The sequence below is a fragment of the Pungitius pungitius genome, chromosome 9 (genome assembly GCF_949316345.1).
Source record: "Pungitius pungitius chromosome 9, fPunPun2.1, whole genome shotgun sequence".
In the NCBI taxonomy this organism is placed as follows: domain Eukaryota; kingdom Metazoa; phylum Chordata; class Actinopteri; order Perciformes; family Gasterosteidae; genus Pungitius; species Pungitius pungitius.
The window spans coordinates 5,160,822-5,177,943 of record NC_084908.1 but is presented as its reverse complement, the minus strand read 5'-3'; the positions used below and the strand labels follow the sequence as shown (position 1 = coordinate 5,177,943).

Below are 17,122 nucleotides of genomic sequence, written 5' to 3'. Positions count from 1 at the left end.
GGTGGTTGTCCAACTGTACAACACTTAGGGAGATGATTCAGTCAGCGCAGAAGCTGTGCTCTTTTTGAAACATCACCCACTGCACTTGTCATAGTTACGCCCACACATACATCTCGTGTGCAATCGAGGGATTATTACTGACACGTCTGGTGTGCTCTTTCTGTTTTCCCTCCAAATGACTGATTTAGACAATCTGTTTTAAAGATTGTTGTTTTCATCTTGTCCAACCTTCTGTCCACTCAACTGCACGTAAAGGATTTAAACATGATGCAGTTTTGCAAAATGCAGGCTGGTAGTATTCATCTGAATGAGTTAGCTGCTTCAGAATTGGACCAATCACACATTGTATAAATTGAAGGATTTCTGTGATTATCTGAGGGAATACACAACAAATAGTAACTTCTTTCTATATCTGGACACAAAAACAATCTAATGCAGTGCTTTTTTAACGGAAGAAGCTTTAATAATAAGCGGTATTATGGTCAACACCTTAATTAACCCTCCCCTATCTTGAAGGTGGTAATGTGTGGTATGTGTTGGTTTAGGATCACAGTCTGGTACAAATGGATCTGTGTTTCCCGTCTCCACCTGTCTGTCATATCACTCCCTCTGCCACCCGATACACACTCTCTTACACACACACACGCCAAACACACAGTGACCCCGAGGACTAAAATAGGCTCTCAGGAGCGGTTTGGAGTGATGAATTGGCTCTATAGCGGGGGATTTTCACCCTCATCCCCTTTTTCTCTTTATCTTTTTTCTCTAGTTCTCTCTTTTCTAATCATTTGTGGGCCGCAACTCTTCAGAGTTCTTATAATTGTCTTGTTCAGTCCCTCAGCCTCGCAATAACTGGAGGATACGAGAGCTCACAGTCTAATACTGATACCGCAGCAATATATATGTGTGTCTGTGTGTGTGTTACGACACGAACGGCAGGAGAGGTGTGTTTATGTGAGTACTTTTCTTTGAGAGATCAAGAATGAGAGACAGCGTATGCTTGGTAATGGATTGCATTTGTATCGCATTTTCTCTCAGTTTTCACAATCTACCAAGTCCTGAATCAGCTCATTGGCTTTCATCTGCGTCTATGATTTGCTCAAACTTCAGCCTCCACATCTCCCTCAGTGATTTGTTTTGTCGACCCATCATCGTTTTTGCATCGTCTGTGCCTGGTTTTGCCTCCTTCATCATGCACACCACACTCCCCAGAACCTCTCTCTCTCTCTCTCTCTCTCCCCCACTCAGCCATTCTAACCTCTCGCCTCTCTCTCGGTTGCAGGTTTGCAGGAGTCACCGCTGGCCAACGGGCACGTCCACGGTGGGCGGGACTTCCTCAGGAAGCAGATGCGAGGGGAGCTATTCTCGCCGCAGCAGATCGAGGTATTGGACCGCCTGTTTGACAGACCCTGTCCAATCCAGTCCGGCTCTGACCTCTATGTGAGCCCTGACCCTGGCAAGGTAAGGGTGTGGCACCGTGCAGGCTCTGGGCGCAGGTGGAGTTTGGGAACAAGCATTAAAAACAAACGCAGGTCCATCTTTTGGGCATTACATTTTCCTAGGGAGGACTGCCACATCACCACGAGGATGATTGAGTTAGTGAACTCATCCCATTTTTCTTCCTTATACCAAATCCACCATCTTTTTAAGTAAAAAAAAAAGTGGATTTCACATGTACCTGTACATTTGCTACAAATATGTTGTTAATATCAATTTTTTATTGAAACTCTTTTGGGGAAAAGCAAGCTTCGCTAAGACAATTTGCATACACACACAGAGATACAGATACAAATGTTGACACGTTGTGATGTTGGCTGATCCTCGTCTCTGCTTTAAGCTTACAGCCTGTCCTGCCTGTCCTGCCTGCTATGCCTGCTATGCCCTGCCATGCCATGTCAAACCTGTAGAAATCCTTCAGATTGCACAATGAAATGCAGAGTCATCGCATTCATGGAAATAGACGTTCTCTCTGGTTCTTTTCTGTTGCTTTTGTTCTCGGAGCGCTTTGAAAGAGTCAGCATCAAGTCGTGTTTCGCCGTCAGTCTGCCAGACGCATTGTGATGGCTGCAGCAGAGGCCCAGTCGGCTCTATTGATGTTCCTATAATCCAGATACACTGCACGGGTTAATGAGCATATTGACCCAGGTCCTCGCTGTGACCTCACTTCCTGCTGCTTGGTGTGTGTGTGTGTGTGTGTGTGTGTGTGTACGTGGACGAGATGGAGGAAAGGATTTTTGTCTTAATGCTGCATCTAAATTGACCTGCCGCCCTCTCTCAGCAGTTCAGTACATGTAAACCTGAGCGGAATAGACAGGTGTAAGTAGCAGGCTGAATAACAAAATGACAAGCAGCTAGCGATTGTATTCCTTTGTCACTCTCACCTCTAATCTGCAGGCCTGAGGTCACATTAGGGGAATATTCTTTAAAAGGTACCCCTGCATCGGGTTTATTTATTCAGTCAGTGACAAGTGCAAGAGGACAAACACACACAAGAGGACTGGTAGTATATGGAGCAACATCCAGGCTACAGCCTTAGACCTCTGGGGCAGAGTTTGGCTTTTTAGCCATTCACTTCCCTGCGCCGGACACGGGGCGTGGAGTGGCACAGGGCGAGAGGTCGACAGGGATCGGCTCTAGTAGCTCTATAGACTGAGACTCAAGACTATAATACCCAGGATTCATAGGTCAGTGTCCCCTATGGGCCCCGGTCAAGCCACTGGGGTCGGGCACAGGGGGCTTTAAACTGCGGGTCGCTCCCGGGGGGGTCAGACCGGTTTAAGGCCGCTGCATTGTGATTACAAAGAGGCACACACACACACACACACACACACACACACACTCACAAATTGCCAATGCTATATGTCTCTCTAGCTCTGCTTGCTTCTCTCATCCTGTCCAGTTGCCCCCTCCCCTCCCAACCTTCTTTTTCCCAGCCTGCATTTCCCAAAGGGAATGATTGACAGTCACACCCTTAACACCGACACCCTGACAGCTCCAGATCAGCCGCTGTTTGTGTGTGTGAGGTGTGTGTGAGGTGTGTGAGGCAGCGCTGGCAGGGTTATGGTCAACGAAGGTCATGCGGTGTTGTGACTGACATTCCTAAAAGATGCCTGATCTGTGCTCGGGCCCGCTGTCGAGCGTGGTGCAGCATGTGAGGGTGCCTTTGACGTGAGTGGGAGTTAGAGAGTGTGTGTGTGTGTGTGTGAGAGAGAGAGAGAGAAAGACGGTGTGTGTTAAAGAAAGAATGACAAATGGACAAAGCGACAGTAAGCCAGAGAGACATAAAAGTGCAAGTGGCTCCATTTCAGGTGCCAACAGTGTATTATAGTGCACTGCTAATATAGCAATTTCAGCGACCATTTCAATCTCCTCATTTTCTTCTGGCACTGAAACAAAGGCCTTGTCTATTATAGCTTCTCTCCTACTCGTCATCCCACTTGAACCGTTCACGTCCCTCACAATCAAACGTTATGTGGCGTTTGTCTCAGACCTTTTCTTTATGTTTCCTCCCTAACAATCATCCTTTTATCCCACCCCCCTCCTTGGGTCCTCTCCCTCGTAGTGTATTAAGCCCCCACTACTAATTTGGGTGTGTGCTCGCGCTCCTCGTGGCTCCGCATGGGTCCCTGTCAGAGAGAGTTCATTTGAATTTCCCCTCAATCACTTCCTATTATCTAGGTGATAAATCAGCAATCGCTGATGGAGCCCCCACCCACCAATGCTGCCCCGGGTCCAAATGCCCACCCCAGCTCCAACCAGTCTGCCTGGTACTGGTGTAGAGAGAGGAAAGGAGGGAGATAAAGTCCTCGTCAGTCTCTCCATCCAAAAAGCTAATAAAATGAAGCAGGGAAGGATGGAGATGGTTGAACTGGTCCAAAGAGAAGCACAGTTTCTAGGTGCCCCACGCTCCATCTCTTAGTGGGTGCAAATACTAAAAAGCAGGCCTCACAAGGTCAGTCAACACCTGAAGCAGGAGGGCACTTTATACTTCGGCAAACATCATTCAAGTGGGAGGAATATATTTGGGGTTATTTTCAGTTGAGGATGAAATCCAATTTTGTACTCTATTATTACCGCCAGATGTCATCATTTGATTTCCACATCATCAGCTGATGTTTTGTCAAAGAATGCAAATAACAAGCAGGGAAATTCCAGCGTTATTGTTTTTTTTTAGCTTTCGCGCCACAGATAAAAATTCTAATTCAAAATGTACAACGACACTGAAGCTGTGTGTTCCAAACCAAGCAGAACATTTTATTACTCTCTTTAACCTTGACCAAGCACCGCCACGTCCAACCTTTCTTACCTTTCACAATAAAATAAATAATCACAGTATAAATAAAAAGAAAAATGTTGACAGCAGCTTAGACTACACAATACAAGCTGCTCTCGGTCAGTCGTGTCCAGCTGGTGGTTTATTTATAAAAATGTGTGACATCAGAGCTAAAAATAGTTTAATGTGTAACATTGGCAGCCGAGTACTTTGCATTCACTTTTTGCATCCAATTAATATTTGGTTTCACCTTAAGTTTGAATATTAAATATCACTGGCAGCCACGTGTACGCTGGGAAAACAAAATAGGCATGAGTCACTGATACAGTGTTATCTAACTGCAAAATTTGGATCAATAAATTCTGCATGAACTAAAAATGTCGGGCTGATTTGGGATTTAAAATGTATGAACTTACACAGTTGAAATGGATACCCTCCCCTCCGCTGCCATGCTCAGTTTGAGCACAGATGAATTCCTTCCCTGCAATCCCGGTCTCAGTTTGTGCGCCTCCGAGGGAATTGTTTGTTTAAAGCCAAGCCCCTTTCCATCAGGAGTACACAAGACAATGTGCAGGGGAAGAGAAACGGAGAAATCTGGAGCTATTTGGGGAATGGAGAAAAAGGGAAATACTATTATGCAAATGATGCAAGCCAACAGGGCCAGTGTGTGTGTGGGTGTGTGTGTGTGTGTGTCAGAGGGCCGATTGAGGCTCATCTGTTATTGATGTGAAATGTGGACCTAACCATTGCCTTCCCACATCTAAGCCAGTACACCAAGCTCCTGTGTGTGTGTGGTGGGTATGAGAGACAGAAAACAGCACAGTGTGATGTGTAGTCGTTTTCCCTCATTAGGACGTAACTTGTTGACTCAGCACCTTTTTGTTGTCAATGGAGAGTATAACGAAGCCAACAGCAAGAACAAGCAAATCTTTGAACAAAACATCGGCTAGAATCAGTGGTCCAACACAGTCCAGTTTGTTTTCTTCTTCTGTTCAATTTGTGTGACAGAACCGCAAAGACAAATCTTCTACTTCTAATACGACGCTGATCATCCACTACCGGCCTCTGTGCACGACTGATATCAAACAACAGAAGCTAACTGACAGAAACCTGCACTTTGTTAATTAATAAAACACAATGTGTGCGAGGTCTTATCAAACGGCAACGCTCCCCACGGCGCTTCGTAATACAACTGGGACAGAGTTTACGACTAGATAAAGAGTACAAACACAAAGTAGTACCAGGGCATTTGTGCACTTTTAGCAACTTTGCAGGATGCTGTCACGCTACAATGAGGAAAATCCAGGTCAAACATTTACACTGGATGGCTGCATTTTTGCTGGAGCTTTTTGCAGACAGTGTTCGCATAGGAATAACATTCAAATGGATTTAGCTTATGTTGGACTGAAACGTGGCTGTATTCTTTAGACTCCCTCAAAATAAACATTTTTCTTTCTTTCTTTGCACATTTTTTTCTTTCCTCCATTATTTTATTAAGCAAATCCCATCTTTCATCCTGTCTTACAGGCTGCATATTTTCAGGTTGTGTTTTCTTTAATCATATTTAGTAAACCTATGTATCATTAGTAAAGTATTTTAGTCTTATCTTAGTTAAAGTTATTTTTGTATATTTTTAACCAATGCCAACTTTTTTCCATTCAACTGGCAACAAAAACTTTTCGCAAACTTTTGAAAGGTTTCATCATTTTGTTAAAAACAGTTAAATGTTGATGCAGATTCTGATAAGTGATGTTTGGGCCGTCTTGAAAATGTCCCGTCACCATCTCGTCACCATCTTGTCTTTGTCATGGAACAAAGGCTTGTTGACCAACATATTCAGCCATAGTTTTTGTTAACAAAATCAACGCAGCTTGCATCCATTTCTCTTTGTGCTCTCTTTCCTACCAAGACACCGCCTCACCCTTCTCTCTGGCTACGACTCCTTGCCCCCTGTCCACTTCCACCTGCCACCTTTCCATGTAACCCTCCATCCCGACCTGTACGTCCAATAGCCCCACCCACCCCTCCGCCCCCCTCAAACCCCAGCCCCTCCGCAGCTGCGTCCCTCCCCTCTGATGAGGGCTGATGGCGCTGTATGAGCGGTGGAATTGACAACATTTACGGGGCCGAATGAGAATGATCCATCTTCCTTAGCGGGCCTGTCACCCCACTAGCCAAACTTCATCAGGGCCAATTACCACGGCAGACCCCGCTCTCCTGTGCCGCCGCCGCTGCCTGGCCCCCATCTACATGGATACATGGACACATTAGACACCATTATAATAAGACACAGGGCGGCCAAGATGGGGGGGGGGGGGGGCGGGGGGACGGGGGGACGGGTGCAGGGATGGCTTTTATCATTGGGCGGAAAAAATCAAACTACAGGTGTGATGAAGTGGGGGAGAGAGGGGCGTTAAGAGAGAAAAGACGGCTTGAAAATGTGTCTGAACTGTAAAGAGAGAGAGAAGTGTGTGTGTGTGTGTGTGTGTGTTGGGTAGTGTACTCGGTAAGCTCTTATTCGGCAGGTCACAGTCCAGTGGTTGTGTTGTGTGTTGACGAGCACAGGGGTGTTTAAGAGGTCAGTGAGCACCAACACATGCCTACACTTAGGCGAGTACGCACACACACACACACACACACACACACACACACACACACACACACACACACACACACACACACATAGATGCAGAGGTATTAAAAGGGTCAGTGAAAAAACCCTAACCTGTTCACCTAAAGGAAATTCTGATTGATGTCATTAGTGCACGCTTGAAGGCACACACACAAGAAAACAAACACACACACACACACACACACACACACAATAAAAAACGAGGAGTGGATATTGTTCGTGAAGGAAAGTGGGGCATTTTTCATGCCAGTTTCTGCACAAATAAAGTCATAACCATTGAGGAAATCACATTTCTAGTGATTTACTTTTGTAATGATGAACTACGTTGTATCTTCAATACTCATTTTGAACAAAAGTCTTCAAATGGGCAACAGTTTTCACCGCTAGTGATGGGTGCCCCACTTTGGTTTTGCGTTAAAGGCTGTGAGGCTGATCACAGACCGCACATAGGGGGACGCAGACACCTTCATGTGAGCTGTTTTGGAGCCACAAGATGGACATGATAGTTAAGTATGACATTTTTAGGCCAACAAAGTGTGTTCATTACCTTTCATAAAAAGAAAACGCATTGTGAAAGAGTGAAAGTTGTGAAACAGAAACCCAGACAACTTGCGGATGGGACAACAGTCATCTGTCCCCATGGCCCCCTTTAAGGCCTGGAGGTTGGTGACTTTAACCCAGGGGGGCGCTGTTTGAAACCAAAAGTCAACGTTCAACTGTGGAATAGGACAGAGGTTGCATGAAAATACCACAGCTCTTTTGGATCAAACCACGAGCATCCTCCCCTTAACTTAACGTTGCCATCACGTTCTGTTGTTTCTATGGCGGCAGCTTGTCATTTCAACATGTTACGTACCAACATCATATTATGCATTTAAGAGGTTGCTCTCATTTCACTCAACTCTGTGAGATCATGTTGCAACAAACACACACACACACACACACACACACACACACATACACACACAGAGGCAGGTCATTTTCCCATCATGAGCGAGGCGGCTCTGAGAGTCCGTGGTTAATCTATATATCATTGGTCATTAGTGTTGACAGCTTCACTCTAAACCACCACACACACACACACACAGGGGTAGACGGGGAGGGATGAGAATGGATGGGTCATGGCTCGGTGTTCGGGTCAAACACAGGTGAGGGGACAGTTTCAATTATCCGTCTATCTGTCTGCATTGGGGGACAGTGGGGGGGAGGCCAACCAGGTTGTTTTAGATGCAATATCCAACTTCATGTTGTTTGATTTATTTTGCAAGAACTGAGCTTTTTGTTTTTAGTATGTATCATGTGGAATCAGAATAGGATTGGTTCAAGGAACCTGGCAATAAATAATTGTTCTAGTGCCAAATTAAAAAACAAAAGTCCTCCTTTAACCAATTATATGAAATCATCTTAACTCACTCATTGCTATTATGTTTTAAAAAAAAGAATACATACAGTTGCTGTAATACTACACCGGATTATCAGGTCTGCAGAGGGAACCATTGGCTCCAGCCCTCCATCCGGGACAACAATTACATACAATTAAATACATTTTTGGGGGGGGAAATTTGGACTTGGATTCGATCTCTCTATCCAGTTGTTGATTGGTAACTTCAAGCTCTTTGCAATAGTTTGAGAAATAGAGAAAAATATCAAGCAAGATGTCCTGTTGCTTCATTCTCCTCCTCACTATATGTTTTTAACCTTCTTTAGTGTGTGTGTGTGTGTTTGTGTTTGTGTGCGTCGAGTGCTGAGATGATCACAGTTCTTATTGTTGCTGGTATCTGGGGACACAAGAGGCTTTGTGTTAGCCATGGTCTATGCGATGGCCCAGCAAGAGTGTGCGTGTGTGACTGTGTGTGTGACTGCGTGTGTGACTGTGTGTGTGCGAGGGTGAGAGCGATGAAGAGAAAGAGCGAGCTGATCTTGTGGTTATAGACTGTTGGACTTAGTTGTACAGTAAATCCCTGTCTTTGTAAACAGATCAATAAGCTCTCAACAGTAGGTGTGTTTCTGTATGTTTCTGTGTGTGTGTGTGTGTGTGTGTGGCTTTTTGCTTGGAGGAAAGGATTGCATGTTGGACAATGTAGCAGGTTATCACAAGCAGTTGATCACATGGGAGCATCGCCCCCGGCTGCAGCAGGTTTTGGTTGTATGGAACGGAAAAACTCATTTTTTTTGTGCTCTATTCCTCGTCTCGTTGCCTCGACCCAGACGTCCGACTACTCGGCCATGGCCTCGCTAGCCGGCGGACTGGACGAAATGAAGAACAGCTTGGCTAATCCCGGTGCGGGGGCGGAGTTAGGAGGCAGCGTGTCCGGCCCACAGTCCTATTCACTCGTTCCAGGTAAGAGAGACGCCCGACAACATCTGCACTATGAACTTGACTTTGGGTTAGCAGAATAAAACCAAGATCATATAAAGAGAAAATAAAGATGTATTTAAAGCATTTCAACATTTTACAATCATCTCCTTCTTTATACTGTTATGTTTTATTACACACTTGAACTTGTGAGTCTCTTTTTGTGAGACATAGTCAGCGATGTCAGTTTTATTAGTAATAATATATTAACAAACCTGGAGAGTCAAAATGTTTCCAACGTCATTTTAGTACATTTCAAGAAAATCTCACACTTCCAACGGACTTAAGCTTCATATCACAAATCAAAGAGCAAAGAGTCTAATTTATGGTGACGATATTAAATATCAAGCCTGCATTTAGAAAGCTGTGCCACAAAATAATGATAGGATGCAAGTCTTGAGCTAATTGAATCTATTGGGACGGATGTGATGTATTTTGTTCTTGCTGTCGGATTGCAACTAACCTCATCAATATATGCATGAGAGAATTACTCATAAATCCACGGGAATAAGTCCAGCCTATGGTGCACAGGTCCGTACAGTAATTCACATTCCAAACACACTGCAGACAAACACCTTTTAAGTACACCTCAGCAGCAACATGGGCTCTAAGTGATTGAACCTGTTTAAAGACATCAGTGCTCTGGATCTCATGGGAGGCGAGATGCCCTGAGGACAGGAGGGAAAGAAAGGTGGAGCGACGGAGGGAAAGAGTCTCGTCCGTCCCTCCACTTCTCCATGTAAATGGCGCCCGGAAGAGGCAGAGGTTAATTAAGAGTAGACTGGGGAGCCTCCAAGGTTCCCATCTATAATGAGGGGGATCATAGAGCAGGGAATTTGGGATCTCTGGGAATGGGCTCCTTTTTTGTGCCCTTTGAAACCTCTGTGGAATATTACCTGCATAAGTCGAGAGAGAGAGAGAGAGAGAGAGAGAGAGAGAGACACGGAGGAAAAGAAAAAAAATCCATTTCTGCTTATGCATGCAAACACACACATAGTCATATTCACACACACTCACAGCTTCTTAATAGTATGCATGCACTTCCATGCCAGCTTTCTCCTTCAGAATAGAGCCCTCCCTGGAAGATCCGACATCTGTGTGTTGGACGCGTCTCTATTGCACGCCAGACGCGCTGACACCCCGGACACACGCCGTAGAGCAACATTCACACATTCAATCTCCCTTTCTGGGGCCATTCAAAATCCGCAGGGACGTTCTTTCCCTTCACACTGAACATCACCTAGTCCACTCGAGTGCAAAGGGACAAACGCTACCTCCTTGAGTCCCACCAGGCGTGACACATGTTGCTCTGATGGCCGCGTGTCGGATGGGGAGACGACGGAGGAGAAAGGGAGGCAGAGGACGCAAGCCCGTGTAGCCGCTAGTGAGCGCGGAGGGGAGATTTGTACTCGTTGGGTTGACCTCTACTGCAAAGCTGTGGAGAACAGATACATCAACCCAACTGGCATGCATATGCACAGGGGCACAAACACACACACACACACACACACACACACACACCTCAGAGGAACTGGCCCTGTCTGCCCCCTCTAAGTTGGGCTGTGGAGAGTCCATCTCTCCCCTCTTCCTCCCTCTCCTCCGTGCCCTGTGCACTGACCCTGAGCGGATGAGTAGCCCGTCTGCACTAATGCCTCGCTGTCGCGTCAACCGGCGAGAAAAACTTTACTACGCCGAGACAGGAGAGAGGAGGCGGAGAGGGACAGAGGAGGCTGGAGCAGAGTGGGGATATGTGTGAGAGAAACATAAGTAGGGGGGGGGGGGAAGTGTAGAGTGAAGAGAGGAGGGATGTGAGCGGATGAAATGCTGGAGCTTTGGTTGATTAGTAACCTGTCTTATTGTCATCTTCTCTCCGATGTCTGATTGCCTTGAATTAGATTTTTCAATAAAGCCAAAACAGCCGATTCTTTGTCGTTCCCCTGCTTTGGTCAACACCATAGACGGAAAATAAGAAGTGCACGTAGTCATCTGGAGGTCACCATTTTAAAGCCTTGAGTTCATCCTTATGGCCTTCGCCATCAAGGCTTTTCTTAAATGTTACACATACACTGAAAACACAAAACACACGGTCAGAAGAAAACACGTACAACTCCCAGTTAAAAGACCCTCAAGCACACCCTGCTTCCTGATCTATGTCGGGCTATCGTTTACTAAATGAACGTCACGCTGCATTCAAGTAGACTTGCAACTAGCGATTGAGACCATGAACTCATGTTTACAATGTTAACTGAGGGATTAAATCCAGAAGAGAGAGAGAAGAAGAGATCGACTTCTTTGTAATCAACAACTTATTTTTGCAACTTGGTTGTCGCCCCCTGATGGCCGTTAGAGAGAATGCAAGTTTAAGGAACTTCTTTACAATTTTCAGACCCAGAGGTTGAAAAATAAAAATGGTGTACCCTAATGATCCACTTGCCATGAGCAAATATTAGCTGATACGCCAGAATGTAATGCAAAGTAACTTTATCCACCCCCGTCTTTCTGTCCCTGTTGTCTCTGGCTTGCTTCACACCACCTTTACCTTTACATTGTTTCTAATGAACCCGCTCGCTCCCATCTCCTCCTCCTCCTCCTCCTCCTGCCGCCTCCTCTCAGTTAGTTAGCGGTGGTTAAGTGGAGGGGAAGTGAATGGGATTGATGGTGTTAGCGTCTGAGCTGTTTATGATGATGATAAATGTGTGTGTGCAGGGCGGGGAGGGGAGGCCGTCAAAGCACTCATGTGTGTGTGTGTGTGATGATGATGAATGGAGGGCTCCCTCTCAACGCACTCCCAATGTCTACTGCACGCAAACACAGAGAAATGATTTGGGCCGACACACTGTCATGTAGTCTAATGCAGTTATATATCCTATCCACCAAGTGACGGGTGGAAGAGGTTAGGCAGAGGAGGGGGGGGGGGGGGGGTAAATGAATAGATGTCAGTGGACGAAAAACGAGGAGGAAAGAACAAAAGGAAGAAGGACATCCTGAATGTGCTGCCGGCTTTTAACTCGCAGTGAAGACACTGCGTGTGGTGGAGAGTTTTACAGGTCTTATTTCATCGTTGTGGCTCCAATTACAATAAAGTGCTGCCTCAAGTACCTTAGTACCTGCTTTTATAATATGGTTACCAGCAAAGTTATAAATAGTAAGTAAAACGCACAAAACGTGTTGCTGTGTGCGCAGTGAAGGAACTGTACACTATCGCTGAATAATGCACCCGCTGGATTTCATCTACCCGTATTATAATTGATGATACTACGTAATGCCCTGTTTAGACTCCCAAGTAAATGCAGGTCATAACACAACAGGGGACCCTAACGTGTCATTAATCAAGTCAAAATATGGAAAAAAACGAAACGCCTTCTTCAATCTTGGAAAAGGTTGGCAATGCAATACTTGGAAATGTACAAAAAGTCTTTCACAATGTCAAAAGGTGAGACCTGATATGTGAGCTTTTCTTCTGTGCATCTCCGGCTTCTCAAACTAGAAGTGTGTGTGTGTGTGTGTGTGTGTGGTTGCAGGTCGAGACCTTTCCAGCACCACTCTGCCAGGCTACCCTCCTCATGTCCCTCCCACCGGACAGGGCAGCTACTCCACCCCCTCCCTCACTGGCATGGTACCTGGTGAGTACACCCCCCCCCACACACACAGATTGGATAACTGTACATACGTATGTGTTTGAACTCCCACTTGACGTGTGTGTCTTCAGGGGGTGTCCTTAGCTTTGCCACTTCCTCCTTCTTGTCTGTCTACACCATGGCTGTCAGCGTTCCCAGGGGGTGGCATGTGTGCGCATCCATACGTGCGTGTGTGTGTGTGTGTGTGTGTGTGTATATCATTAGAAACCAGCCACAGTAGCACAGCTGTCCCTCCTCAACATTAGTAATTTGTTTTTAATGAGAATCACCAGTGACCCACGACTAATTCATTCATTCCCTTCCACTCCGCCTTCCACGCCGCTTTTGTGTTTCAATCCTGGACCGCCATTCTTGCCCCCCCCCCCCCCCTCTCTCTCTCTCTCTCTCTCCGTCGCTCTCTCAGTCTTGCGGTGGCCTTCTTGGTCTTCTTGTGAAGCACACTGCAGAGGACTGAAATGGTGAAGCACTAAAAGGCCCTCCAACAGTGGAAACCATGTTGTTTACAAGTTCTAGTCCCTGTGCATTCCCAATCATCGCGTTCTGTGACGGACACACACGTGCACTCTCTCAGTGGACATGTAGCAGCATCACGTCCACAGACGGGGTAACCCCTTCGCCCTGCCCCCCCGCCCGCGCTCACCCCGTCCTGTCCTCCGGTTTGACAGCATATTTGTGTGTTTACCTCTCTCTGTGTGCCGGTATGCGCTTGTTTGAGTGCGCGTGGTTGTTTTTGACAGTGTGTGGTTTTGCGTGTGTATGCGCGACCTTGACACCAAGTTACACGAAGGGAGACCCCTGAGCACCCCCCCCCGCCCCCCCCCCCCCCCTGCCCCTCCAACCCTCCCTTCCCCCTTCACTCTTTCCCTCCCCTCGTCTCCTAAACAACCTGACACGCCGCCGTCACCGCGGCGATGACAAGGGGAGGATGTTCGCAACCGGGGATGCCATGGAGACCGCATCCCGACCCCACCTGACAGACGCAGCTACACACACACACACACAAAGGATGCTGCAGTGAAAGGAAAACTTGTTGGGTTATGCATCCAAATACACACACACACACACAGACTCCACATTCTATATTCTTCCCAGTGAATATTTGAAGCTTCATGAACCCTCCAGCCGACGGGAGTGACTGGAGGAGATAATCTCCCAACGTTGCTTCCCTCTGCTTCGCCGTGTTTTATCTCAGCACTTCTCGGGGCAAATTATCCGTCTTTTTTGTCCGCTCTGGTCTAATATCATACCTTCATTAAGCAGCAACTCTCTTTTGCTGCTCTCCTTCTCTCTCTCGCTGCAGCAGGGGGGCTGACACACAGAGGGGGGGGGGGGGGGGGGGGGGGAGGAGGGGAGGTGGAGGAGCAGTGAGGCAGAACCGACAGAACGAGGGATGGGGTGGGGGCTTGAATGGAGGGAGGGGGCATCAGGGTCTGTGACTGTCAGCTATGGGAGAGGGATCCCCCCCCGGGAGGAGTGAAGGTTCTGGAGGAAAAGAAAGAACAAGTGCGGGAGGGGGTGGGGGGGGGGGGAGGATAAGAGAGCAAGTCAGTTGAGAGATGTCGAGAGCAAAAAATGGGGGAAGAATGTTGTTTTGATGTGAGGGCTGACGGGCCGGCTGCAGTCGGCAGGGCCAGAGGACGAGGAAGAAAAAGGGAGAGGAAGAAGGTGAAGGGAAGCGGCGAGGAACGGCCGACCCCAGACAGCGGGCAGGAAATGAGGGAGAAAAGCTTCGCCATCATCCACTGGGCGAGAGGAAGGGCTCCGGTCTGAGATCTCTGGGTCTGCAAAGCGCTCCGTCCGAAGCTCAAAGAACGCCGTTAAACCCAAAGCAGAAACACAACTTCGGAGCCCCTCGAAACGGACAATTGGCACGTGCACGCTCTTTCACGTGCACACCACGCGTGAGCGTGAGAGTTGAAGCCGGCAGTAATACTGGAAGATTTTAATGAGGTGCACAACACGCGTTGCATTTCAGCACCTTATTAACAGCTTCAACGACAAGTCCATCCTGGTTGCTTACAGCACGAATATTGTAGCTGCTGTAGGGGAAAGAAAACGGGAAACTGTGTCGCCTTGTCTGTTGAACTTGATTTACACATAAAATCACCCTGAAGTCTACATTTAAGTCTGTAAAGGGCTCAACTTCAGCCTTTTTTTTCCTAAAAGTCTTGTAGCCCGAACACATAAAAAAGGGAGGCTCAGTAAAAGACAAAATCAACAAAATCATCCTCTTCAGCCTCCGCTTAGAACATTTTCTGTCTCTTTGTTTCCTCTCAGGTGGAGATTTTTCCGGAAGTCCATATTCCCATCCCCAGTATTCCACATACAACGAATCCTGGAGATTCACCAACCCCAGTTTATTAGGTAGGTGCATCCCGTGTGAATGAACTTCATATTCATCCCACCTCACGGCCCACTTCTAACCTCGCTACGTTCTCTTGTAATAGCCAGTATCTTTTATGCTCCACTCTTACAGGGTTTTTTTCTCCAGTACATTTCTGTCTGTATTGTACCATTGTACCGTACAGTATAATACATCATGGACGCACTAATGGTTCTGTGAAACGGTGTTTTGAAAAAAGAGGCAATTTGCGGTGTGAATGGGGTTGAAGAAATGGGGAAGAAAGAGAGTGAGAATGGAAGGAACAGATTAACCCGACATTTATCTGCGTTTCACTCCTGTTGCGTTTTGGGATTTGGGGGATTTCATCGGTTACAGTGTGGAAAGTTAAGCACTTATTTTCTATTTTTGAGACTAACGACTAAGACCGATCCAAACTGCAAACTACATCCTGACGTCCACCGTAAACGTCCTCTGTCCTCTGAGTGACTATTTTCATGCATGCCCTGTGGCTTGAAAGTGTTTTTAGTTCTAAACAAAGGTCACCTATGGGGGGGGGGGGGGGGTCACGTTTAGAGGTGAAATGGTCAGCGGGTGAACGTGTATTAAAGGTGAACAGGTGAGACGGGCCTGTAGTGTGTATTCTGCACCCCGTCCGCCCCCCACTCTTTTCCTCTTGTCTCAACTTCCTTCCACCCGTCTGTCCCCAGTGTTCCAGCAGGATTATGGGTCTCTCCTGGGGACAGAAATCGGCTGCTCCTCCAGCCTCTTCACCAGCCAGGCAGGACAGATGCAAGGTAGGTGGACAGCAGATAAAGATCGCCAAAATCGGGTGCATGTGCAGAGGTACGGCAAAAGCAGAGGCAGAGGAGGAGTAAGTTAACAGACAAGTTGCACATCAGGAGCCACTGAGAGGTTTAAGAATAATGGCAGCGATGGAGGGGGAAGGATGAGAGTAGGGGTGACAAATGAAAGAAAGAGGTAGAAGGGGAGAGAGGGCGTCTCGAGTCTTGTCTGAGACTAAATAGTTTGTCAGGCCGACTTAATGCATCACTTCCCCAAAGAGCCTCCTGAGATTACCTGTGGACAGACATAACCTGTCAACACACAGCCCGGCTGATTGATGGAAGTGACAGAGACAGGTGGAGTGTGTGTGCGTGTGCGTGCTTGTGTGTGTGTGTGTGTGCGTGAGAGAAGGCTGTTGATTTTCTATGCGTTTGAAGGGGAGTTAGTGTGTCTTTGGGGTTACAGTATTGAATTGACCTCCTCCCTGAAGAGAGAATAGACTCAAGGGATCAGCAGTAGTAGAGCTGTACTCAGTGTGTCAGCTTAGACTGTCACTTAGTGTGTGTGTACATGAGTGTGTGTGTGTCGGGAGGGGTGGGGAGGGTGTGTGTGTGTGAGAGCGAGAGAGAGCGAGAGAGAGAGAGATGTGTCAGTGTCAGAAAGTAGTAGTAGTTCATTTCATCGGCCTTTTTTTCATTAGCTTCATCAGCTCATGTCATCTCCTTTCTGCCTTTTCCGACTCAAATTCAAAGTAAAATATAATCTTAACACTAATTTGAAGCTGCTCATTCGTCATTTTACATTTCAGTAACCCAACGTAGTTGAACGATAATTCAGATTTCATTCAACTGGGGTCATTTTCTCACAGACTTCCATACAATGAGATTTCTTCTTGAAACCAGGGCAGATGTACGAACAAAGTTGTGAAGAGCCAGCTTTCAACTGTTGTTTTTATTGTTGCAATCCTACCACACGCCTGGTCCGCACAATGACATCATAACCACCAGAAATGGAGCCAAAAACAGCTCCCAAGTTGTAATGAACTGGACTGGAAGTGTACATTGTGTCTCTTTTCAAGGGTAATTGACTGAAAAAC

At 46.8% G+C, this 17,122-nt stretch overlaps 1 protein-coding gene across 3 annotated transcripts in view; it reads left to right on the top strand.

Moving 5' to 3' along the window:
- pax5 (paired box 5) overlaps window positions 1-17,122 on the top strand; it is a 42,271-nt gene that overhangs the window by 23,176 nt on the left and 1,973 nt on the right. For 2 of the 3 annotated variants that reach the window (XM_037471789.2, XM_037471790.2), the window contains exons 6-10: window positions 1,283-1,461; window positions 9,114-9,246; window positions 12,783-12,884; window positions 15,177-15,263; window positions 15,951-16,037. In XM_037471789.2, the coding sequence (XP_037327686.1) occupies window positions 1,283-1,461; window positions 9,114-9,246; window positions 12,783-12,884; window positions 15,177-15,263; window positions 15,951-16,037 (588 nt within the window). The remainder of the gene's footprint in view (window positions 1-1,282; window positions 1,462-9,113; window positions 9,247-12,782; window positions 12,885-15,176; window positions 15,264-15,950; window positions 16,038-17,122) is intronic. The other variant, XM_037471791.2, reaches the window with a different exon arrangement.